This window comes from Onychomys torridus, chromosome 13 (genome assembly GCF_903995425.1).
Source record: "Onychomys torridus chromosome 13, mOncTor1.1, whole genome shotgun sequence".
NCBI lineage: Eukaryota > Metazoa > Chordata > Mammalia > Rodentia > Cricetidae > Onychomys > Onychomys torridus.
The window spans coordinates 66,180,833-66,206,337 of NC_050455.1; the positions used below are offsets into that span (position 1 = coordinate 66,180,833).

At 43.9% G+C, this 25,505-nt stretch overlaps 1 protein-coding gene across 1 annotated transcript in view; it reads left to right on the plus strand.

The window, feature by feature from the left end:
* Positions 1-25,505, plus strand: part of Pstpip2 (proline-serine-threonine phosphatase interacting protein 2) — a 92,465-nt gene that overhangs the window by 56,459 nt on the left and 10,501 nt on the right. The window contains exons 4-9 of the mRNA XM_036205327.1: positions 1,857-1,891; positions 6,327-6,433; positions 12,862-12,924; positions 22,909-23,007; positions 24,466-24,511; positions 24,665-24,744. Of these exons, the coding sequence (XP_036061220.1) occupies positions 1,857-1,891; positions 6,327-6,433; positions 12,862-12,924; positions 22,909-23,007; positions 24,466-24,511; positions 24,665-24,744 (430 nt within the window). The remainder of the gene's footprint in view (positions 1-1,856; positions 1,892-6,326; positions 6,434-12,861; positions 12,925-22,908; positions 23,008-24,465; positions 24,512-24,664; positions 24,745-25,505) is intronic.

Sequence of the window (25,505 nt, forward strand, 5' to 3'; positions counted from 1 at the left end):
TCTCTCTCTCTCTCTCTCTCTCTCACACACACACACACACACACAGAGTCACACACACACACAAGAACATACACAGGCACATACATGTGCACACACACAAAGGTTACTGTGACTACAATTCAACAATGCACTAGATCGCAGACTTAGATATACATAGATTTTTAATAATGAACAGATCTAAAAAAAACCTCAATTATACAGACTATGTTTATAAAAGAGTGAATTAAAAGCTTAAGTGGGGAGATTTTTAGAAATGTCCTAGAAATTTTGAAAAAGGAACAGATAGGAATGAAATCTTCCATGCTGGAGGGAGACATTAGTAAAGACGATTTCAGAACTGGGAGATGGCTCCATGGTTGAAGCACGTTCTGCACAAGCGTGATGGCTGTATTTCAGTTCCCCAGAACCGATGTCAATGCTGGATGATCATGGAAGCCTGCCTGTAATTCCAACCTTAGAAGGTAGAGTCAGGGGATCCCCAGAGTTAACTGGATAGCATGGCTAGCCATGTCGGTGAGCTCTGGGTTTGATTGAGAGACCCTGCCTCAGAGAATGCATAGAAGACTGATAGAGGATGATTCTTAGCATCAACTTCAACCTTGGGTCTTTACATGCACATGTGTGTACGCCCACACATGTGGAGACATGCATGTTCATACACACGTACAACATGCATGAAAACGGAAAAGAAAAAAGTGTTAAGGGTTTAGTTAGAAGAAATAAATTCAAGAGAAATATTATACAGCACTGTGATTGTAGTTAATGGCAATGCATTATTCTTAAAAAGGACCTTGATTTGGGGGATGTGGGGATTGCGGGGTGGCTTGGGAAGGAGGGCTGGGGGTTGGGAGGAGGGAGGAGGGGGGATCTGTGGACTGCATGTGGAGTGAGTAGAAAATTTCTTAATAGTATTAAAAAAATAAAAAATAAATTAAAAAAAGAATTGAACGTAGATTGTAAGTGTACCACTCCAAAAACAGTGGTAAGGATGTGAGGTAATGGATATACTAATTACATTATTGATCCATTCCGCAATGCATACAGATTTCAAAATATCACATTGCACGTGGTAAATATGTACAATTTTATTTTTCAACTAAAAGAAAGGAATAAGCTTGACCTATAGTTTCTGGTCAGTAAGTATAAGCTGAGTGTAGTGGCGCACGCCTTTAATCTCAGCACTTGGGAATCAGAGGCAGGTGGATCTCTCTGAGTTCGAGGTCAGTCTGGTCTACAAGGTGAGTTACAGGACAGCCAGAGCTACAGAGACTCAATCTCAGAAAAAAAAAAAAAGTATGTGATGACTTTCTGGAGAAGGAGTCAGTTGAGAGCCAGGGTTTGAGCAGGGACATGGTGGTGAATGCCTGTAATCCTAGCACTTGGAAAGTGGAGGCAGGAGAGTGAGGACTTTAAGGCTGGCTTCAGCTGCATAGCAAGCCTGTCTATGTGAGATGCTGTCTCAATTTGGTCACCCACCCACACACCCCCAGACACTCACCGGAAGTGCACACTAGGATTGGAGCTCTCTCTTCAATTGCTTCATTTTCATATTCAAATGACAGCATGTTCTTGTGAGAAAGGGATCAGATTCCTATATTATCACTGGGGAAGATAAAATGCAGAGTTTTTACACTTTGCTCTACCCAGGGCAGACAGTGCAGAACTGTTTATGCCAGGGATTAAGGAGGTCGGTCTGAAGAGGTTTTGGTCTTTTACTGTTTTCTGAGGCTCAAGGGCAAATGTGAATCTGGAGCCCCCAGGTTAAGATGTGGCAAAGAGAGGCATGTGAAAACATTGCAATAAAATTAGATAGCTGATTTCCAGAACTGAAATTGTATTATGTACTTGTTTTTCAGTACCTTGAAGAGAGCCCTTGAGGTCTTCAAGCAACGTAAGTAAATTATTTAAAATTTTATTTTATTTTATATGTATGGGTGTTTTGCCTGCATGTATGTCTGTGTACTATGTGTGTACCTGGTGCCCACAGAGGCCAGAAGAGGGCATCAGATCCCCTTGAACTGGAGTTACAGGGGCTGTCAATATGTGGGTGCTGGGAATTGAATATGGGTCCTCTGGAAGAGTAGCCAGTACTGCTCAGCCATCACTCCAGTCCCTAGTGTAATCATTGGTAGGCTCTGTGTCTTTCTTCTAAGGTGAGTTCTATTTTGAACAGTAGTTTAACATTGGGTAAAAAGATTTAACACAACCATAAGGTGAGAAATAGCTCTGCAGAGTAGAAATGAGCTAGACTCTTCATATCGACCTGTCACTTGGATAATTGTGGCTAGCACAGATTCATGGGCCCGTCTGAGTTTCTGACTCAAGAAGTTTGGAGTAGGGCTTGAGATTCTGTGTGCTCTTAAGTTCCAAACAAGAGTAACAACATGCAAATACATTCTGTCCTGTATTGTCTTTAACTCAGAGATATCGTTATATGAGTGCTTGTCTGTACCCTACCTGATTCTGACAGACTTACCCGGCCCCTCATATGTTTTTGTGTGGCTTTTCGCTTCCCAGAGATAATACTGCCAGACTTCAGTCACTGGGGCAACATTGTAACTGTCTTGCCATTTCTCCCAGATTTCCAGACATTTTAAAAATCATTTTTATGCAGAAGAAATCTTTATTTTTTAGCATGTGTATTTGTGTGTGTAAGGGTGTGTGAGTGTAGAGGTCAGAGCACCACTTTGGGGGATCTTCACCTTTAGCCTTGTTGAAGCAGGATCTCTCTTGTTTTTTTCTGTACAGCCCTACTCCAGGCTAGCTGACCCCCAAGATTCTGGGACTTTCTCCAATCAGTGCCTCCCATCTCTCTGGGACTACTAGATCTTAGATATATGGCACACATCCGGCTTTTTTCATGGTTCTAGGAATCTAACTGAAGTCGTCAGACTTGCTTGGCCAGGATTTTACCCGATGGCCCCAGCTCTACAAGACATTTTAATTATGACAGTCTTCAAAGAACTTGTTACCTGGTCATTCTTTCCTCCTATTGTAATCTGGCACATGGTCCCACCTACTCCTCCCCAGACCTGCTCTTTCAATGGACACCAGTGATCTTTCTCTAGTCCAGAGTGTGTCAGGCATCATGGGCTTTTCTCACCCACTTTGGCATGTCCATTGATGTTGTCTTAGTTTGGTTGTGAATCTGACCTGGGATTACACCAGCAGATTTTTACTAGTTACAGTAACGTGAAGACAATCAGGACCTGGGAGGTCTGGGGTGAGACCTGTCACATTACTCTTCAGGGAGTCCTGCCCAGCTCAGCGTTCCTCAGGGTTTCTGCTTACGGGGCTTTCTGTCCTTCCTTGTAGGGGATTTCCAGGTGAAGGGTGTCAAATTGCACAGTGTGTATGACTGATGCTTGAAGTGTTTCTGTAGCTGGTGGAGTGCTCTTCCGTCAGAATCCCTGTTATCTGCTTCCTGTCATACTACAGTATGACTGTGTCCTCACACAGGAGACTTCTGACCCATCACATGAGAGGATTTCCCCCCATAGCAACTAAGCAATCCCTTCTGCAGTAGAAGCTAGCCAGTGTCCTCTAGTCCCACTCAGTTGTCATACTATCATCCTGGAGGTAATCAGATCCTGTACTCTGAAGGTCCAGTTCCCACTAGAATTACCTGTCCCAAGGCTCCTACCTGTGCCCACCAACAGGCTGAAGATCATTTACCCCAGTAGCTACCAGAACTTAGGGAAAGAAGTACCCTTGCTGGTTTGTAATAAAGGATATTGCAAAGGAAATGGGTTAAGGTGAGGGGGCGGAAGTGGGAGGGGGCCTGAGGAACTTTTATGCTCTTTCTGAGCACACTGTGCAGGAATGGGCTCAGCAGGCTTCAACCACGCCATTCTGTTGGGAGGAGCAACACCCAGTAATCACCGCACGCTTGGCTATTAGGAAGCTCAAAGCCGTGTCTGTTTTGATTTTTATGGAGACCTCATTGGATAGGCACGCTTGTTAACAGACTGAGTGGGAAAGCCAGTTGGGAGCTTCAGAGTCTTCCTGGCCTCTGGAGTACCATGTCTACCTTCAGGGCATGGGGTAAGACTCCTCTGGAGGGAACTGGGTCCTTTGACCCATTACCAGACAAGATAAAGAACACAAAGAAACCCTGTCTCGAAAAATAAAACAAAACAAAACATAAAAAGAATTCCTTTATGGTCCACTAAAGGCAGAGAGAGATCAGTTTTCACAATCTTCCTTGGGCAGGAATCACAAAAGCAGCAATACGAGTCAACATTTCATATGTATTATACACTACAGGTGTACAAGGTACATAAATAAATATTCCTCTCAACTTCTGCACTGACAGTGTCTTCTTTTCTCTTGAGTTCAGTGGCAGATCTGCTTCTCCGTGGAGATGCAGTGTCTTTCCATGTTCCTTATTTACAATACACGGAGGAGCCAAGTGTGCTGGAGCAAAGAGCGTCAGCAAAGCTCAGCTCGCCCCAGCAGTCTACCTTTTCACTCTTGCTTGTCTTCCATCTCCCTCAAAAACAGTGCATTCTCTCTGTCGTGGGAGCACATGCTGGTAATCGGAGCTCTCAGGAGGCCGAGACAGGAGGAGCCTGAGCTCCATTAACACGTTAAAGTTGTTTTTTTAAAGAGCTGGAGGACTGCAAGTGTCAGGACCTGAGTTCATATCCCAGGAGCACAGATAAAAACCAGACATGGTAGTGCCCATCTGTCATCCCAGGCGGAAGCAGGAGAATTCTCAGACTCACTAGCTTGGTGTGCAGAGGGGGAAAACTGGAAGGAGAACCTGTCTCAAACAAGGTGGAAGGTGAGAGCTGCCACTCAGGAGTGTCCTCTGACCTCTACATGTGTGCCACGACACGTGCGTTCCTGACTCATACAGGAAAATGCACATACATGCACACAAGATTAAAAAAAATTAAAGGTTTCTTAGGTCAGCCTTTCTAGTTTTAACAGCATGTTTTATGTTTTTTTTTTTTTAATTTTTTATTTTTTGGAGACACTTTCTCTCTAGGTAGCCCTGGCTGTCCTGGAACTCACCATGGAGATAAAGCTGGCTTCCCTTCTGCCTCTGCCTCCCAAATGCTGAGATTAAAGGTGTGCACAAACCACACCCAGCCTAATTTGAGCAAAATACAAATTTTTTTTTTCTTTCTTTCCTTTCTGTTATAAAGACAAATAACCTTCAAAGGTCAAAACATTGCACGAACACTTGATAAATGTTTAAGCTCATGAGAGGCCAGAGATAGAAAGCACCCAGAGATCATGCAAAGAGGTAGAGAATCAAACTTGATGATTCTTTTTCATTTTTTGTGTGCATTGATGTTTTGCTTGCATGTATGACTGGGTGAGGGTGTCAGATCCCCTGGAACTGGAGTTATAGACAGTTGTGAGCTGCCATGTGGGTGCTGGGAAGAGAAGCCAGTTATTAACCTCTGAGCCATCTCTCCAGCCCCAAGAATCAAATTTGAAATTGTGATGATCTTAGTAGCACTCTAGTTCTATTTCTCTTGCTATGATAAAATATTGACAAAAGAAATTAGGAAGAAAGAATTTATATTCAGCTTATAATTCCAGTCACGGCCTATCATAGGAAGGAAGTCATCACACCTATAGGCAAGGACAGAGAGTAATGATTATTACATGCATTCTCACTGGTTTGTCTGCTTGTGTTCAGCTGATTTCTCCACTTATGTTCAGGGTCCCCTGACTGGGGAATGGTGCTACCCACAGTAGATTGGATCTCTTCCACATCAATTATGTTGACAACCACCTGCAGACATGCCCACAGGCGAACCCTCATTGAGACTTTCTTTCCAAGGTTGTGCCAAGTTGACAATTAAAGCTAACACTCATCTCAGGATATAAGGTTGTTGACTGTAACCTTGGCTGCACCCTCCCCATCCCCCAGGCCAGGGCATACAACTGGGTTAATAACAGTGGCTAGAGGCTAAGCTAAAGACTTAGCTTTGAGCTGGTGATGGTGGCGCACACCTTTAATTCCAGCACTTGGGAGGCAGAAGCAGGTGGATCTTTGAGTTTAAGAGAGCCCAGGGCTACACAGAGAAACACTGTCTCAAAAAAAAAACAAAAAAAAAACCCAAAAAAACAAAAACAAAACAAAAAAACCCAAATCCCCCCCCCCCCAAAACAACAACAACAAAACCCACCTGACTTAACTTTGGTCTTGGTTGGGCACAAGAAGGACCTCAATGAGTGTTGGTGACCAAGAGAATTATTCTTAATTTTGTTTCTTGCTCCAGATTTGGATGTATAGTTTTGAATCATTGTGTATATTTGAATTTAGACACATATGACCTTGTTTTATTTACACATTCTTTTTACAGAAGTAGACAACGTGGCCCAGTGTCACATCCAGCTTGCGCATACGCTAAGAGAAGAGGCCAGGAAGATGGAGGAATTCAGGGAAAAGCAAAAGCTGCAGCGGAAAAAGGTTAGTTTCATGGATGTGTCACAGGATCACTTTCTTCTGCAGAAAAACCTCAGGTATGCCTATTACTAAATTGCTCAATGTGCTGGGCTGGGCATAGTGGCACACTTAATCCCAGCACTAGGGAGGCAGAGGCAGGTGGAGCTCTGAGGTAGAGGCCAGCCTAACCTACATAGTGAGTTCCCAGACAGTGAGAGCTACATAGTGTGACCCTGTCTCAAACAACAACACCCAAAACAACAACAACAACAACAACAACAAAATCCCTGCACAACTTGGTTCCCACCCCTAATATAATCATAACCTTTTTCTGGCCTGAAAAATGACATATTGGAGTCTTCATGTGGAGACTCAATATGGGAAGATATACCCTGCACCCCAGGTCAGTCTTTCTTTGAAAGAACTTGCAGGAGTTCTGGAGAAGTAGTTCCATTGGTAAAGTGCTTCCCATATAAGCATGAACGTGTGATTTTAGACACCAAGCACCTGGGCAAAATTCTTACAGGATTCGGTGGTTCTGTGTGCACGTCTCTTCTTTTCACATCTGCTGCCCCTGTCACACTTGTTTCTGTCAGACAAGACTGTGGCTGGAGATCTCTTTACTCCCATCAACAGCACCTAGCACATCCTAGCTAGTGAGCTTCGGGATCACACTCCTCCTAAGCTAGGCGACAGGGGAAGGGTGAAGAACTGGGAAAGACTCACACTTCCCTTGAAGTTCATAATGTCGTGGAATAATCCCATTTTATAGCTAGAGAAACTGGCCCTGGGAAATTCAAGTTGTTTTGTTTTCAAAGCAGCTCTGGAGGGGCCCCTTTTTTATTTAAAGATGTATTAATTTTCATTTTATGTGTATGCATGTGTGCCTGCATGTATGTGTGTGCACTACATGTGTGCCTGGTGCCTGTGGAGCCCGAAGAGGGTATCAAGCTCTTGAAACTGGAGTTGACAGACTGTTGTGAGCCATTGTGTGAGTGCTGGGAACTGAACCCAGGACTGCCGGAAGAGCAGTCAGTGCTCTTAACCACTGCGCCATCTCTCCAGCCCCTTACTTTTATTTCAATCTATTTTTAATTGAAATAAAATTGCATCACCTTCCTCTCTCCCTCTAGCCTCTCTTAGCTACCCACCTCCAATCCCTCCCATGTTCCCTCTCCACAAAGAATTGTTATTTTGTTAAAATTTTTAAGAGAGTGTGTGTGTGTGTGTGTGTGTGTGTGTGTGTGTGTGTGTGTGTCTGCCCATGGAGGCACTGGATCCAGTGGAACTAGAGTTACAGGAATTTGTGAGCCACCTGACACGGGTACTGGGAACCAAACTTGGGTTCTCTCAACTGCTGAGTTATCTTTCTAGCCCTGAAATGACAATTTTCTTGTCTCTCCTCTCCTCTCACTCCTCCTCTCCCCCACCACTTCTTCAGGCAGGGTCTCTCTCTCTAGCCCTGGCTGTCCTGGAACTCACTACATAGAGCAGACTGGAACTCACGGAGATCCACCTGCTTCTGCTTCCGGAGTGCTGGGATTAGAGGCGTGCGCCACCCCACCTAGCTGAAATGACAGCAAAAGAGCTTGGAGGTTGGAAAGGTGGCTGCGCAGTGTGTACTGCCCTTGTAGAGGACCTGAGCTCAGTTCTCAGCACCATGTGAGATGGCTGATGACCACCTGTGACTCAGCTCCAGGGCTATGCGGTCCTTCCAGCCCTCATGGGCACTGCATTCACATGGATGTGATCACACACAGGCAAGCACAGACATACAATAAAAAAAAAAATGTAAGCTGAGTGAGGTGGCAGATGCCTTTAACACCCCAGAGGCAGAGGCAGGCAGGTCTCTGCAAATTCAAGACCAAGCCTGGCTTATACAGTGAGTTCCAGGCCAGTGGGAGTTACTTAATGTGGCCTTGTCTCAAAAAAGAAGGAAAGAAAAGAATAATTAAAAAGTTAAGGAGCTATCGTGTCTCATGTGTAATAGTTAAAAAAATAAAAAGATGCATACTACCTTAGTCAACCAAGCTGTGCATCTATGACTCCACTAAAAAGGGCCATTTTCTCACATCCTCGGGTGTCTTTAGCAGCCCTGGCCCTCTCGCAGGGAGAGCTGTTAGCTCTGAAGCTTTCCCGCTAACATTGCGCACACCCAGTGAGTGGTTTGGGGTCAGAGGAGCAGCAGAGCAGCAGCACATACTCAATTCAAGTTCCCTTCTCAGCAGGAGACACTTTCAAAACATCCAAAAGCCAGAAAGTTTATTTAGAAAGTAGTAGTTGTATGTTTCACAATGCACTCTGGGGTGGCTTTGAGTACCTATTTTTTTTTTTTTTTTTTTTAATAAAGAACATGCTTTAGGGGGGGAAAAAGATGTGTCAATGCTAACTTCCCCTTTTAAATTGTCACACTGCATGCTCTGGTCTTCCACTTCTTGGAAATTGAGCTATTTACACTCATTAACAGAACTGTTGCTTGCTTTTCTTTTCCTTCTTCTTCTCTTTCTTTTTCTCTTATGCAACCTGGTGAGTCCAGGCAGGACCTCGGTTGTGCTGTGCAAGCACAGTCTTGAGCTGTGTCTCCACATGTAAGCTACTGATTGATTGATTTATTCATTTATTTGGTTTTTGAGACAGGGTTTCTCTGTAGCTTTGGAGCCTGTCCTGGACTAGCTCTGTAGACCAGGCTGGCCTTGAACTCACAGAGATCCACCTGCCTCTGCCTCCCGAGTGCTGGGATTACAGGTGTGCACCACCGCCGCCCGGCACTACTGATTTATTTTAAAAAGCATAATAAATTCTTAAGTAGAATGTTTTCTGCCTTTAATAATTTTTTTTTTAAGTTTTAAAAATCTTTAATCCCAGCACTTGGGAGGCAGAGGTAGGCAGATCTCTATGAGTTCAAGGCCAGCCTCGTCTACATAGTAAGATCCAGGACAGCCAAGGCTACATAGTGAGACCCTGTCTCAAAAGACAAATGGATAAAACTTTATTTTGCATATATGAGTGTTTTGTCTGCATATGTCTGCATATCATGTGAATGTCAGGTGCCTGTGGAGGTTAGAAGGAGGTGTCAGAGATACCCTGAACAAGGGTTGCTGATGTTATGAGCCACCATGTGGATACTGGGAATTGAACCCAGGTCCTTTCAGGAGCAACAAGTGTTCTTAATTGACGAATCATCACTCTAGTCTTGTTTTCTTGCTTTAACTTACATTTTCATCTTCTCCGTGTGTGAGTGCGTGAGTATGTGCATGCAGATGTGTTCATGCCATTGTGTGTGTGTGAAAACCAGAGGACAACTTGTAAGAGTCGGTTCTCTCCTTCCACTGTGTTGACCCCAGGGATTGAATTCACGTTATCAGGCTTGCCAGCAAGCGTCCTTATCTACTGAGACATCTTACTGGTTCCATCATTGATTTCTTTAGCAAACTGGGGCAAAGGAGATGTGGGAGGGTGGCAGATGTTTACAGCTGCTTACCTCTGCAAATAGTGTTTTCTTGGGGAGGAGCACCAAGATGGACATATGCTCCTTCCACTAAACACAGAACATAGCCAGACAGACTGATGTGACATAGAATCAGGATAAATATGATGAGTCCTCTACAGTCATAAAGGAAAGGAAGTTCCCATCTGAACACCTAATAGGGACATACAACCTCACCTGGGGCTGGTGAAGCCTCCTGAAAGAAGTCACCTGTGTAAACTGTTTGCTGTCCCACCTGTTCCCAAATACCCGGCAGTTGCTTCCCAAATATTGACTCAGAGGCTTAATATAAATTATATAAATGATTAGCCAATAGCTCAGGCTTATTACTAACTAGCTCTTACATTTTATATTTTTGGTTGTGAGCCTAGCCTTTAATGGCTGAGCTATCCCTCCAGCCTAGGTCTTATATTTTAAGTTAGCTCATATTCCTTATTTATACTCTTTATTAGCAATGCACATTAATCTCCTGCTCCTTCTGCATCTGGCTGCTGACTCTGGCCTTCTCCTTCCCATCATCCTTAGTTTGGTCACCCTGCCTATACTTCCTTTCTGGCTACTGGCCAATCAGCATTTTATTAAACCAATTCGAGTGACAAATCTTTTCAGTGTACTGGAGGATTATTCCACAGTATATCCATATGCTAAAGCCACTGTTAGAGGCCACTGCTGAGGTAATGAGAACCAAGCCTGGCATTTCTGGGGGTAGGCAGGGTGAGGAGGGTGTGTGGATCTCATTCCCAGTAATCTTCCCCAGAATTACTTGAATGCTTCACAAATCCACAAATGTGGATCTCTTCTCCTTTTCCCTTCCTCTTCTCTCTCCCACACAATAGATGAGATGGTTGAGTTTTTGCATCCTTTGTGTTACCAATAATAAAACACATCTGAGCAGAAAACCTGAGTGCTAAAAGAGCATCTCTCCCAAAAACACATGTAAGAGAATTTGGACTCACTGAGATCATCCTGAGTGGGTCACCCCGTGAGTGAGCATGGGCACAAGAAGACTTAGATCAAAGCTACTTAGCAGATAGAGATGGACCCAATGTGCCACCACTAACTTAGTGGGCTTGAGCACCGCATGTCACCCCAGGGTCCAGAAAGTACCTAGGATTGCTTAGAGTGGGATGGCTGCTCTTTAGGATCTTGACAACTATCAAATGCTGTGTTTCTGTGAAGGCAGAGGGGGGATGATAGAAAGTGAAGAGGTAGTGTGAATCACTTGGCACCTGAGAAGGGCCTAAAGTAGAGACTATACAGAACTTGGAGATAAGGAGACATCTTGGGCTATTGACTATAAACTAGTAGCAACCATCAACTGGATAAGTAGCAAAGTGTATATTTGGACTAAAAGGGCCATAGCAAAGCCAACACTGCTAATTGATCTGGTCAAGTAGTCTAGGAAAATCAGTTGTGATTACTGAAGGAGTAAAATTAGCTAGTCATTTGTGTGGACTTCAGCTCCCTGGCAGCTGTGGCCAGGATCTGTCATGTGTCTCTCCGTGTGGGACTCATGTTGGAGCCCTGTCACTGTGTCTGCATTATCTTCTCCATTAGCAGGCAAACAGCTACTTCCTGGTATCTCTGTTTTACAGAAGGCTAGGAGGAAAATTCTGGGTTCTTCGAAGCTCCCATGAGGGAATTTCATTTATCCCACTTGAAGTGAGACCACCATAAATATTTCATCCAAATATCCTGAAAATCCATCCATGCTTCTCTGTATGGTAATACATAAAAACTTAAATTCTTTATGTATCCAGTAGGAGCTGCATTTGAATTTCATCTTCAGTAAGAAATAAATAGGCTCATTGGTGCAAGTTTCAGCTTTCTGCTGCGGTGTAGACACGGTGAACTAAGTGACTCATAGAAGAAAAAGTTTATCGTTGTTTACAGTTCTAGAGGGTGATCCATGACCTCATGGCAGGGAACATGGCGGCAGACAGGCATGGCACTGGAGCAGTAGCTGAATGCTTAGTGTTGAGACAATAACTAGGAGGCAGAGAGAAAGCTGGCTGGGAACAGCATGGGTTCAAATGCCACTCCCAGTGACACACCTCCTCCAAACAAGGCCACATTTCCTAATCCTTCCCCAAACAGTTCCACAAACGAGAGACCAAGCAATCAAATATATGAGCCTCTGGGGGCCATCCTCATCCAAACCACCACACTGACTTTGTTTCTCTGGGCTCATGAAGTTCATTGCCATCATGAAAGTGGAGATGCAGTACTCATACAGAAATGCTACTATGGTCATGGAACGGCTTCACACAGAAGTGCTAGATAAATGGGAGCCAGAAAAATTGTGTCTAAGAGGCAGATATTTATTATAAGCAGCATAGTTTTGACTAATAAAAGTACCACCATGGCAATCCAATGAAGAAATTGTGCTCAAGGGAACTACGTGGTTTACCTTGCTGGTTTAGATGAGGCAGTGGATCGTAGAGCAGTTTCTGTTAGCACTGCTGCAGACACATCCTTCTTTCCCTGGCAACTTGTAAAGCGTATGTCATCGATGGGCCACAGAAGTGGAGGTGGAGTTCCTCATTTGCCTTTGCTGACATAGCTTCCAGAATAAAGTCACTTTTAAAATACAAATGGTATTTTAACAAAAGTTTAAAATTCCTTCTTGAAACCAAAGTCTTTTGATTCTTGATTCACCAAAGAAAGCACTCCGTGGTGATCAGTGAGTCCCTGGTGATGTTTTGAGCCTTCAGGACCTGGTGTGTGAGTGCCCAGGCTAAATAACATACAACGTGTTTAACCAGTTGTGACTTCTTGAGCAGGAGTTTAGTCTCTATCTGTGCTGTCCTTATTTGTCATGAGGGGACAATAGATAGCACATTTGGCTTCTGGGTGACATGAAAACTAAATTGAATAATGTACACTGAACACTTAGTCCTCAAGACAAGCTGTTGGTATCGGTCACTTCCAGTTTTTATTGACAGTGTTTGTATTCTCTCCACAGACAGAAACTATAATGGATGCTGCCCACAAACAAAAGAATTCTCAATTCAAGAAAACCATGGATGTGAGTCACACTTGCTGCTGCTGTTTTTGTAATAGTGGCATTATCAGAAATTGTGCGCATGAACATGCTCCTACTCAAATGATATTTCAATGATGTCATTTATCAGTGTGCTGTTAAGGAAAACACTTGGCTTTCTTTCCTGTTAAGGCCTTGGGAAGCTTGAAATGGGAGAGTGTGGGTGCAGCAGTGCTCTTTCTGGTGAGCTGGAGTAGAACTCTGTCCTCTGGGCATGGCGTGGCTATTGCCTTCTACATCAGAGTATCTGTGGCTACCAACACCCCTAGCAAGACTGGACCCAGTAACATTGTGTTCTGCAGGAGAGGGAGATTCACAGGGCAGCAAATGAGTGGTCACAAGCAGGATAAGGGGCCTCATAAGGCCATGCCTTCAACAAGGACATGGGTGGACAACAGCTCTGGGTAGGGCAGACTTTTCTTGTGCGGTGAAGCTACCTATAAGTTGTCTATGCTTTTAGTGACCCTTCACCCTTGATCATATAAATATCCACAGTCGAACTCATTAGTCCACCAAGGTGGACTTGAGTGGTCTTTTGGTACTTTCGGTCTGTTGGTACCTGATTGGGGTGAGTAGATGTTTGTTCATCTCTACTGGAATAGTTAGCATGACACCTGGAAAAATAAAACCAGCTCACTAAAATATTTTAGGATGTGATGCAAAAGCATGCGATACACAAATGCACACATACAAATGTACACACACACACACTCACACAGGTGTACACACACAGGCACACACATATGTACACATAGAGACACAAACATACATACATGCAGGCACACATGTACACACATACATATCCTATTTATCTTGCATTTGAACTTTCTACCCCATAGCAATTCTGAACCTTGATTGTTGCTCATTTTACTGAATGACCCTTTTGTGTTTTAAGATATCTAGGAATTATAAGAGCCCCCTTTCATTTAAGTGACTTATTAACAATCCCTAGCAAGCTAGGAAGAAGTTGTTATAGTTTCCATCCTAACTTTTCATGAATCTGTTAGTGCTCCATACAACATCTTCTTTTAGATACATACACACTGCTACATCTGTAGCGTGTGTGGCTGTAATAAAGTGTAGAAAGTCTGTTCCTCTGCTTGCACTGATTCTTTGAGGAAACCACATCAAAGCATTTGGTCAGGAGGGAATGTTGATGTAGAGTGCTGAAATAGTGCTGAGGAGTGTGTGTGTGTGTGTGTGTGTGTGTGTGTGTGTGTGTGTGTGTGTGTGTGTAGAAATCTGGGGCAACTTTCCTCACATTAAAGTGAATGACGTCTAAAGAAAATCTACATGTCTTGATTGTTTCCTGTACTATACACAGACTGTTGATTGTGTTCACCCACTTTTTGTTGTGGCAAAAACATCAGAGAAAACAACTTAAAATTTGGCGGGAAGGTTTGTTTTGGTTCACAGTTCCAGAGGCTTCTGTGTATGGTTGCTTGGTCCTAAAGGGAGGCTAAACATCATGGTGCAGGGTGGGTGGTAGAACAGAGCTGTCTGGGAAGCAGGAGACCATGAGGAAGGGTCTAGGGACAAGATACAGCCCCTGAGGACCCACTGCCTTCAAGCAGGCCCCACCTCCTAAGTTCCTACTCTCTTTCAATAGCCCATCAACGAACTCATCAATGGATTAACCCGATGATGGGGTCAGAGCACCCATGATTTAATCACTTCCCCAAAGTGTTCTCTCTGACCACTGGTGAGTTTGGGATCAAGCATGAGGATCTGCACCAAAGCAAATATTATTGTTAATTATTTTGCTTCCACTAATATAGTAATTTAGGAAATTTGAGAGAAAATTTCAAAATAATTTTGAAAATTTGTATTTGACTTTTTCCCTCTCACTGTTATAGTTTCTGCTCTTCTCTCTAAGATAAAACGCTCTGGCAAAGGCAGCCCGAGGAAAAGAAGGTTTATTTTGTGTCAGTTTATAAGGCCATTCTGGGGGAAGTCAAAGCCGGGGACCCTGGAATGGCTGGTCACAGAGCATGTGCAGTCAGGAGGAAGAGCAGCAGATGCCTGTGCTCAGAGCTCTCTCCTTTTTTATAGCATCCCAGACCCACCTAGGGAATGGTGCCAACCATAGTAGGTGGGTGGCTCTTTCTGCCTCACTTAACCCCAATGAAGATAATGCCCAGAGGCCCATCTCCCCAGCAAGCCTGGATCTTATAAAATGGACAGTTGAGATTAGCCATCACACTAACCATGCTACCTCCTTTTTATAATGTTCCATGGTTTCTTTTAGTATAGTTTCCTTTTGTTTAGAGAACTTTTTTTTTAGCTTCAGAATATGTCTGCCAGTGAACATTTTATTGAAAACACTTATTAGGGGTGTTTTCAGGAGCATGGGTGAGGGGTTATTCACAGGAACATGGGTACCCGAACAGTGGCCACACCACTGAAGAACATGTCTGTCCCTGCAGCAACCACTAACTTCTTATGGATCTTCAAAAGGTGAGGTCTTGTGAACTGCTCCCCACTCCATGATGGAATGAGCCCGATCCTAGGCAGGCTATCTTAACCATTTGTGAAAGTCCAGCTCAGTGATATTAAATATATTATAATGTAGTGCAAACACCATCACCATTCATCTCCAAAACTCTGTATCCTGTGAGCCTCAGCTAACTCATGAAATTATAAGTAGCCAGTGTCCCCACCGGAGCTCCCGTCCGCGGCCACTCTACTACCGTTATTCTCTTCATTCTTCTTTGCATTAGTGAACGTTCATGGCAGAAGGTGGTATGTTTCCTAATGATGCTCTCATTTAAATGTATCAGGTACTTTGTAGCTGGAATGTTTCTCAGTCCTGCCAGGCCCCCAGGTCCCGCAGACGCTTACAAAATAATCACTTTGGGGCTTGTATTAATTACGAACTGTACGGTCTATGGTTTCAGCTTCTGACTAGCTAGCTCTTTCATCTTAAATTAACCTGTTCCTATCTCTATGTTGCCACATGGCCGTGGCGTTACCGGTCTGCTGGCATCTTGTTGCCTCTTTGGCGTCTCTTCCTACTCTGCCCTTCTTCCCTCTGTATCTCTGGCTATAAGCTTTCTTGCCACAGGCCCAAACCGCTGTATTTATTATCCAATGGGAACCACACATATTCACAGCCTGCAGAAACCACATTCGCCCCCTATGAGCCTGCCTATCAGATTCCTCCCTCTTCCCAAATAGTTCCTTCAACTTTCCAGTCACCCGCATGTCATACATAGTTTTCTTTCATCTAAGACTATTTTGAGGGCTGGAGAGAAGGGCTCAGTGGGTAAGGTGCCTCCTGCCGTGCCTGACCACCTGAGTTTGATGTCTGGTCCCACATGGAGGAAGGAGAGAAGTCATTCCCACAGGTTGTCCTCTGTGCCATAGCATGCATTCCCTGGACCTTCAGAGCATCTCGCAACCACCTGTAACTCCAGCTTACACTTAAAAATTATTTATTTTTTATTTGAGTTCTGAGTGCTCTGCCCGCATGTAAGCCTGCATGCCAGAAGAGGGCATCAGACCCCATTTTAGATGGCTATGAGCCACCATGTGACTGCTGGGAATTGAACTCAGGACCTCTGGGAGAGCAATCAGCACTCTTAACTGCTGAGTCATCTCCCCAGCCCTTAAAAATAAAATTTAAAGAGTATTTTGAATTTTCCATAAATCTTCTTTAAAAATTATCTTTAATTTATGTGCATGAGTTTTTTTGTTTGTTTCGTTTTGTTTTTTTGAGACAGGGTTTCTCTGTGTAGTTTTGGTGCCTGTCCTGGAACTCACTTGGTAGACCAGGCTGTCCTCAAACTCACAGAGATCTGCTTGGCTCTGCCTCCCGAGTGCTGGGATTAAAGGTGTACGCCACCGCTGCCCTGCTGTGTTTTGCTTTTACTTTTCAAGACATGGTTTCTCTGTGTAACTGCTTGGCTATCCTGGAACTCAATTTGTACACTACTAGGTTGGCCTTGAACTCAGAGATCTGCCTCCCTAGTGCTGGGATTAGAAGAGTGAGCCACCATGATGGCTGTGTATGAGCATTTTTCCCGTACATGTGTATGTCACTATGAGCATGCCAGGGAGGCCAGAAGCTGGAGTTACAGGTGGTTGGCTTGAGCTGTTATTAGGTGCTGGGGATCAGACTTAGGTCCTCTGTAAGAGCACCATTTAGCCATCATTCTAGCTTTTCTCCATAAATCTTTTAAAAAATGTGTGTGTGTGTGTGTGTGTGTGTGTGTGTGTGTGTGTGTGTGTGTGTGTGTGTGTTTGTGTAGGGGGGAGAGCATGTAACTGTGTTCTCCATACATGGCACACCTGTGGAAGTCAGAGAACAACTTTCAGTAGTTGACCCTCTCCTTCCATTGTGTGGGTCTCAGGGATCCAGGTTAGGTTGTCAGCCTTGGCGGAAAGAACCTTAACTCTCTCCACAATCCCTTTTCTCTACTTTGTTTATTTTTAGTGGAATACACATGACATGAGACTTCCATTTGAGAAAACCATGCTTGTCTGAGTCTGGCTTATTTTTTGTATTGTAATTCTCCAGCCCCACTCAGTTTCCTGCAAATGATACAGTTTTATTCTTCCCGTAGGGCCGAGGAAAGCTCCTCTGTCACACATTTCTACATTTTCTTTATCCACTCGTTTGCTCATTGACTGATCAGCGACTGTGGGATTACGGTTGACAGCTCTTTTCTTTGAGCATTTGAAGTTACTGCACTTCTTCCTTTTGGTTCCCCTTCTTCCTAGAGAGAAATCTGTGCTATTCAAGTTGTTTTTTCTTTGAGATCAAATGTCATTACTGTCACTGTTTCAAGATATTTTCTTTGTTTTAGCCTTTAGTAATTAGTGATATGCCTTGGGTGCCCTTAGAATTCTCTTGTTTGGAGTTTAGTTAGTTTTAATCTGTAGGTTATATCTTTTTTAAAAGATTTATTTATTTATTATGTATACAATATTCTGCATGCCAGAATAGGGCACCAGATCTCATTGCAGATGGTTGTGAGCCACCATGGAATTGAACTCAGGACCTCTGGAAGAGCAGACTGTGCTCTTAACCTCTTAGCCATTTCTCCAGCCCCTGTAGGTTATGTCTTTTACCAAAACTGGGGTCGCCTCAGTTACTTCCTCACATGTAGTTTTAGCTTGTCTTCTCCTCGATTATTCCAAGTCCATGAGGTATCGGCTTGCTTCTTTTTCTACAAAAGGTCCGTAGTGCTCTGTTCAATTTTCTCAGCTGTTTTTCTCTCTTCAATGTTGGTTAATTTTGATTTTTGCTGCTGTGAATACCAGGGCATTAATGAAGCTCACCTGGGAGTTTTTCTGTGAGGGTCTTTCCCTAGAGGATTAATTAAGGAGGAAAGTCACACCCTGAATGTGGTGACACCAGCCTAGGCTCTGAGTCTGCATTAAAAAGGGAAAAAGGAAAAAGCCAGGTGAACTCCAGCATTTCCCATTCTCTACTTCCTGGTCCAATCCCGGAAGTGAGGAGTCCCAGGGTTCTGTTGCCATGGCCTCCACCATACCTTCCCTGCCAGGATGGACTGTGAACTAAAGTAAATCCTCCCTCCCATAAGCCGCCTCTCGATCACCGTGCTGAGGAAATACCAAACACACTCTTGGTCACACGAGGTGATGACACTTACTCCTTCCTGTTGATGTAGTCCCCTGTCTCTTCAGTTCTTCATGGGGCTGTTGTGTTTTCAAACTACTTTTCACTTCTGAGGTTTCCTTTGTCTTGTTTCTTTGCTTAGCTTTTGTGTATCTTTGCCATGCTGTTTTGCTTTGGTTTGTTTTGGTGTGTCGTGGTTTGCCGAATGCTTTTGCAGTGTTTGTCAGGCAATTCTAACATCCGCCGTCTTGATGATGTCCATTCAGTTCCAGGTTTTTTCCTAGGTCTTGGTTTCGGTGGTACTCAATTGATTGGGGGTATTTAGGGTATTACAAGAAAGCTTTGGAGTATTTAAACCATGTTTCAGCAGGTTTCCTGTGATTGCACGTCCACACCAGCTGGGGCAGTTGCCTTATTACTGCTATCTGGGGTTAAGAGTTTAGGTTCCCCTTTGTCCTCACAGGAAGTTCTAATTTCCCACTACACTTCCTCTGCTACCACCTCAGTAGGGAAGGGACCTGACTATGGAAGGTCGGGTAGGTCAAGGAGGTATATACTGTAGAGGTAGGTCTATAACATACAGCATATAGGGAAAGCTTGTGAAAGGCTAGCCATAGTTGAATTATGGAAACTTACTTAGGAGAAATATAGGGAAGTATGTGTATAAGCCCAAACCACCTTTCCGTCATGCTTTGGAGACCATCACCCCTCGAATTTTATGGATTTTGTGGGTTCAATTTCACATGTCCTTGCGTAAAGGCTATAAAAGTACCGTTTATATCTTATTTTGTTTTTATGTCCCTTCGGAGATAAATGTGTAAGAATCCTTGCTTTGTAGATGGGGAAACAAAGGCACAGAGACCTACTTCAGAAAGCCAAGGGCTTAGATGTAGCCGGTGGCAGAGGGCCTCCCCAGCAGTGCAGGCTTCCCACGTGGTGTCACCAGCTCCTTCCTGGAAGAAGAGACGCTACAGTTCTTGTCACTGATGATTCCTCAACAGGGGAGCTGGTGTTGTGTAATAGCCTGGTAACCATGGGTGTAGATGTAACCGGCTTGTTAAATAAGAAACACAGAAACAGTTGCAGAGTTAAAAACCATGAGGTCAGAGCAAGAGCGGAAAACCTTACCCTTCACTGCTTCTGCTCTTCTTCCTCTCCGCAAGAGAGCTACCTCTGTGTGTCCTATCTTTTTATAGATTTTCTGTTCTGTTTTCTCATTGGTTGTAAACCCAGCCACATGACCTCCTTGTCACTGCCTGTTTGTACAGACCTCCAGGTCTTCTATGGTTGGTATTGAGATTAAAGGCGCGTGTCTGCCATGCTGGCTGTGTCCTTGAACACACAGAGATCTACCTAGCTCTGCCTCCCAAGTGCTGGGATTAAAGGAGTGCACCACTACTGCCCAGCTTCTGCTAAGGCTTGCTCTGACCCCAAGGCAACTTTATTGACATACAAATAAAATCACATTTCAATACAAATAAAATATCACTACACATGGGAGTCTAGACTCTCTAACTGGCTCTTCCTATCATGTGCAAGTGAGCCCTAGCAGGTGTGTGTGTGTGTGTGTGTGTGTGTGTGTGTGTGTGTGTGTGTGTGTCTGGTCTGAGCTCTAGCTATTTATTTATGCTGTGTTTAGTGTCATGAGACTGTTTTGTTGTTTTGTTTTTTTAAGTTTATGTTTTGTTAGGCTAGCCTTTTGCTAGTTTTTTGGCTAAGAAGAGCAGGCTGAAAATTATTTAGAGTGTGTGAGTATGTTACTGTATTTCTGGGCCATCAGCTTCTTTGGGACTAGATCTGTGATATATGAGGCAAGGAAATTCACTGTTGGGTTGCTCTTTCGCCAAGGTCACTAGTCCATTTGTCTTTGTGAACTTTCACCTTTCAGAATCCTACGTTTCTTTTATATATAATGCTTTGGAGTTTTAGATGCCACAGTAGTGTAGTGGTACATATATGCAGTCCTAACACTCAGGAGTCTGAGGCAGAGGAGCATGAGTTTGAGGCCAGCCTAGGCTACATGGCAAGTCAAAAGCCAGCCTGAACTACATAGTGAGATGCTGTCTCACAAAACCAAGGGCTTAGATGTAGCCAGTGGCAGAGCGCCTCCCTAGCAGTGCTGTGGAGACCCACAGAGGTTTCCTAGTGAGAACTTACTCAGGGTCTGAGAAGCTGAGCTTGCTTTACCCAGCAAGGCTGCATAAGGGGATAATGGACCTCAGGCATGGTTACCAAGTGTTTGGAAGGGTCTGAACTTGACTGTGAGGTGTGCTTTGATCTAGCAAGGGGAGGTCTTTTGCCCTGCTCCTTGGCATTGTTAGAAAGAGCCCTTTTGAAGAGGCAGAAGGGGCTGGTGGGTTTTGATCCAGGTCCTCCTGAAGTTTTCCTGTGTTTCTGTCTGTCTCCTCTCCACTATCTTTCTATCTAAAAGTTTCTTATCCCTCTCTCCTCCTCATAGGAACCCTTTAAAAGGTGGGAGCAGGCCTCTCACACAGTGCGGAGCCCTAGGTTCTAATCTCAGCACCACAAAGAAGTGTGGCATTATAGTGATCGTACTTGGTAGAGAGAACTATCTCCAAGATGTTGTATAAAAGGAATTGTTACATGGGCCTTTTTGTATGATTGTCATGCATTTTTATAATTATGAAAACCAGGAACATACTATTTCTATACATAAAATTTTATATGCTGTGGGATTATATAGTATATACCTAATATAACATAACATACAGCATATATAGAAAACTTGTGAAAGGCTAGCCATAATTGAATTATGAAAACTTACTTATGAGAAATATAGGGAAGTATGTGTCACAGTAAGCACAAACCGCCTCTCCACCATCCTTTGGAGATCTTCACCCATCGAATTTTATGAGTTTTGTGGGTTCAGTTTCACATGTCCTTGCGTAAAAGCTATAAAAGTACAGTTTATATCTTATTTTGTTTTCATATCCCTTTGGAGATAATTGTGTAAGAATCCTTGCTTTGTAGATGGGGCAATAAAGACACAGAGACATAAAGAAATTTATTAAAAACAAAAAACACATAGATAAAGGTGAGGCTGGATTTGAACCTTCGCACTCTGGTTCCAGCACTTGATCTCTGTTTCACAGGCAGTTGCAGAGAAATCAACCAAGAAAAGAGTTATATTTTTGGTTGTGTATTTTGGTGGCTGAGCCATCTCTCCAGCCAAGAAAGAACACCTTCATTCTTAGTCAAGTATAGCTATCATATTGATTTATTCTCTAATTGTTTGATTCATAGCTTTTTTTTGTATGTGTGTTGCTTAAACAAGCTAAGGCTTTGTTTCTAGACCCGAAACAAATGACTTTCCTTGGTTCAACAATGATTAGAATTTGTGAAATGATTCCATAATCCTGCTAGTAAGAGTGGCATAAGATAGGCCGTTGGCTTCTTTAAACTCTGTAGAACTGACGTCTTTAAGAAAGAAACTTGACTATGCTAGAGTGGGAGAGACGGGGCACTGCTGTGCCCCTCACTGTGCATGGCAGTGGCTGGGACTCTAGAATATTGATGCCCGTTGAGAATGAGAGGGAGTCTGTAGTTGGAGTTTTCCTACCTGGCCCAGAGTCAGGACAAATCTCTCTCATCCGCTAGGCCCACAGTCGCTCAGACCCAACCAAGTAAACATACAGAAACTTACATTGTTTACAAACTGTATGGCCATGGCAGGCTTTTTGTTATCTACTTTTTTTTTTTTAATCTTAAATTAACCCATTTCTGTTAGTCTATACTTTGCCACATGGCTTGTGGCTTACCAGTGTCTTTACATGTTGCCTCTCATGGCGGCAGCTGGCAGTGTCTTTCTCCACCCAGCCTTCCACCTCCCAGAATTCTCTTCTCTCTCGTCCCTCCTATACTTCCTGCCTGGCCACTGGCCAATCAGAACTTTATTTACACAGAGCGATATCCACAGCAGGAGTCGGTTCTAGTGACCAGGTGATTGTGCATAGACTCAAAGGATTATGAATGTTACATAAATGCTGGATTACACATCTCAGAGGTTATATACATGGGGATGGATACAACAAGCATATTGCAGTGTATAATTGTGTGAAAATTTCAAGGATAAAGAAAAATCAGGTATATACATTTTAAGTCCCATTTCTTAGTCTTTCGAGCTCATGTGCTTTGTTCCAGCAAATGACAGTTATTACTTCCTTGGGCTAGGGGCCACTCTGCACAGTTTGGAAAAAGGCTGGAACTAGGGAGACTTCTCAGAGTGCAGTGAGAACCTCTTGTCTGTTGATTCCAGCACCATCTAGAGCTTATGCTGGGCCTGGCCTTGACCTGGAAGGTTGGGTCAGCTGATTTTCACACCGTCTACCCTGCTCACCCGTCTCCACCCTCTGTTTGTAACAAAGGCCAAGAAGAATTATGAGCAGAAGTGTCGGGACAAGGATGAGGCGGAGCAGGCCGTCCACCGCAGTGCCAATGTGGCCAACCCAAGGCAGCAGGAAAAGGTGCGTGGCGTGGGCTACACCCTGAAGAGGCAGAGATGCACTCATGTCCGTTTATAGGGTTGGGCATGGTGCACACGGCTTGGTGTTGTAGTGCTCAGAGGGTTGAAGCAGGAGGCTCATGAGGTTAATGCCAGACTGGACTATGTAGTGAAACCCCATCTCAAAAAAAGAAAAATAAAGATTACAGAACAAAACTTAAATTATTATTATTATTATTTTTTAAAGTTTTGTTTCCCAAGTCTCTGGCAATAACTTCTTTGGCTTCTAACCTTCAGGGGGAAAAAAAAAGCCCTTGTAACATTTTTGAGGTTGAGGACAACATCAGAGAAGCACACCATTGTAGAACAGTGGGTGGAATGAGTCTTTTTTTTTTTTTTTTTTAAAGATTTATTTATTTATTATGTATACATCATGTATGTCTGAAGGCCAGAAGAGGGCATCAGATCTCATAACAGATGGTTGTGAGCCACCATGTGGTTGCTGGGAATTGAACTCAGGACCTCTGGAAGAGCAGTCAGTGCTCTTAACCTCTGAGCCATCTCTCCAGCCCCGGAATAAGAGTCTTGATGTACATTTTTTAAAATGTCTTCAAAACTCAGCTCTTGTGTTCTTTGTTGACAGAATGCTTCTTGTGGGCGAGACATTTAATCATATGGGCTGAATAATAATATTAATAAATAAAATAATATATTTATTAATATGGCTGGGGCAATGGCTCAGCAGTTAAGAGCACTGACTGCTCTTCCAGGGGACCTGAGTTCGATTCTCAGAATATGCTTGGCAGCTCACAACCATCTGTAACTCCAGTCCTAGGGTGTACAGGGCCCTCTTCTGGCCTCTGCAGGAGCCAGGCATAAAGTGGTACACAGACATACACTCAAGCAAAACACTCATACACACCAAATATAAAATAAATTAATAATACATAATATGAACATAATATTATCCACGGCTTGAGGGCAGGGAGATATATAGCGATAAATCCAAGGAAGTCTGCTTAAGGAGTATTAGGGAGTTTATTAGGATATAAATTAGGGAGAACAACTCACTAAAAGGGATAAGGCAAAATCATCGCAGAGTCCTGGAAGGTTCATGGCCAGTCCCACGCGGCTTCTGCCGCCTGAGTCAGTCCACACCATCCAAGCCCATAAGGGAGAGAAGAGAACAAGGCCTGTGTGCCCCTCAGGTCTTAAGCTAGCCCTGAGGCCATGCCCTAGGGGCTGGTACCTCAAGGTGGAACAGGTACCCACTACAGTGATGTGCCTATAGGAAGTCATAGGATGGCTGTTTTCCGGTGCTGAGAAGATGAAGGAGCAAAGATGAAGAAAGGTTTGCTTCTAAGTTGAATGTAAGGATGGGGAGCAGACCTTACCTCTCCATCGTTACTACCTTTGCCCGTGTTTGCCGGTGGAAGCCTGTTTCAGCTTTCCTAATGCTTTCTGGTTTTGGTCCTCACAGCTTTTTGTGAAACTGGCAACTTCAAAGACTGCAGTAGAGGATTCAGGTGAGGGGCGGGGTGCGCTGATGCATGAGGAGGGTTGGTTGGGGCCTGTTTACATTATTATGGATATGTAGGATCAACAGGCATCAGAAAGGAACAGCTACCATCCAACAAGCCTGTCTAGTTTCTAAATCAACCCCCTCCCCCCCATTGCAGATAAATCGTACATGCTGCACATCAACATGCTGGAGAAGGTCCGGGAAGACTGGCAGAGCGAGCACATAAAGGCCTGTGAGGTAGGTGCCTGGGACCGGAAGCAGTGTGGGACCAGAAGCAGCGTGGGACAGAGCATGTCTTTCTCCTAGACCTAAGAATCTGCTTTCATTCAGAGTGCAAGGGCGAGTTAGAAATTGAGAATTTAAGAGAAGAATCAAAGGGACTGGAATAATTTCCTTCTAATGCTCATCTTTGTTGCCACCCCACCCCAATCCTGACCTCACTGTCCAGCTCAGTCCGAAGTTTTAGGCATGACACAGCTGCATCAGTCAGTGGTGGGTTGAGCACTAATCACTCTGTCAGGCCTATGCTTGCTGGGTTCTAAGGGGAATACACAGGACTCTATAATTTTCAAGAGAAAACGTGAAGGACACAAGCTGGAAAGTTCCTCAGCTTTCTGACACCAGTTTTTTTTTTTTTGGTTTGTTTTGTTTTTTTTTGAGCTGAGGATTGAACCCAGGGCCTTGTGCTTGCTAGGCAAGCGCGCTACCACTGAGCTAAATCCCCAACCCCTTGACACTAGTTTTTAACAGCGTCCTAGGGCCAGCGGAACCAGCATTATCTGAGGCCTCTCAGCACAGTCCAGGCCTTTGGAGTCAGAAACACTTAGGGTAGCAGCTGGCTGTCTCTGTGATTTCAAGAATTAGAACTGCGGATTCACAGCTCTCCTTAAAGTGGGAAAGGAGCTGCTCCCAGCCCTGGTCTTAAGTTGCCCAGCTGGCCTCTCTACACCCTTTGGCACAGTCTTCTCCCTTTTGACTGTGGGTTCTCTCTCTCTCTC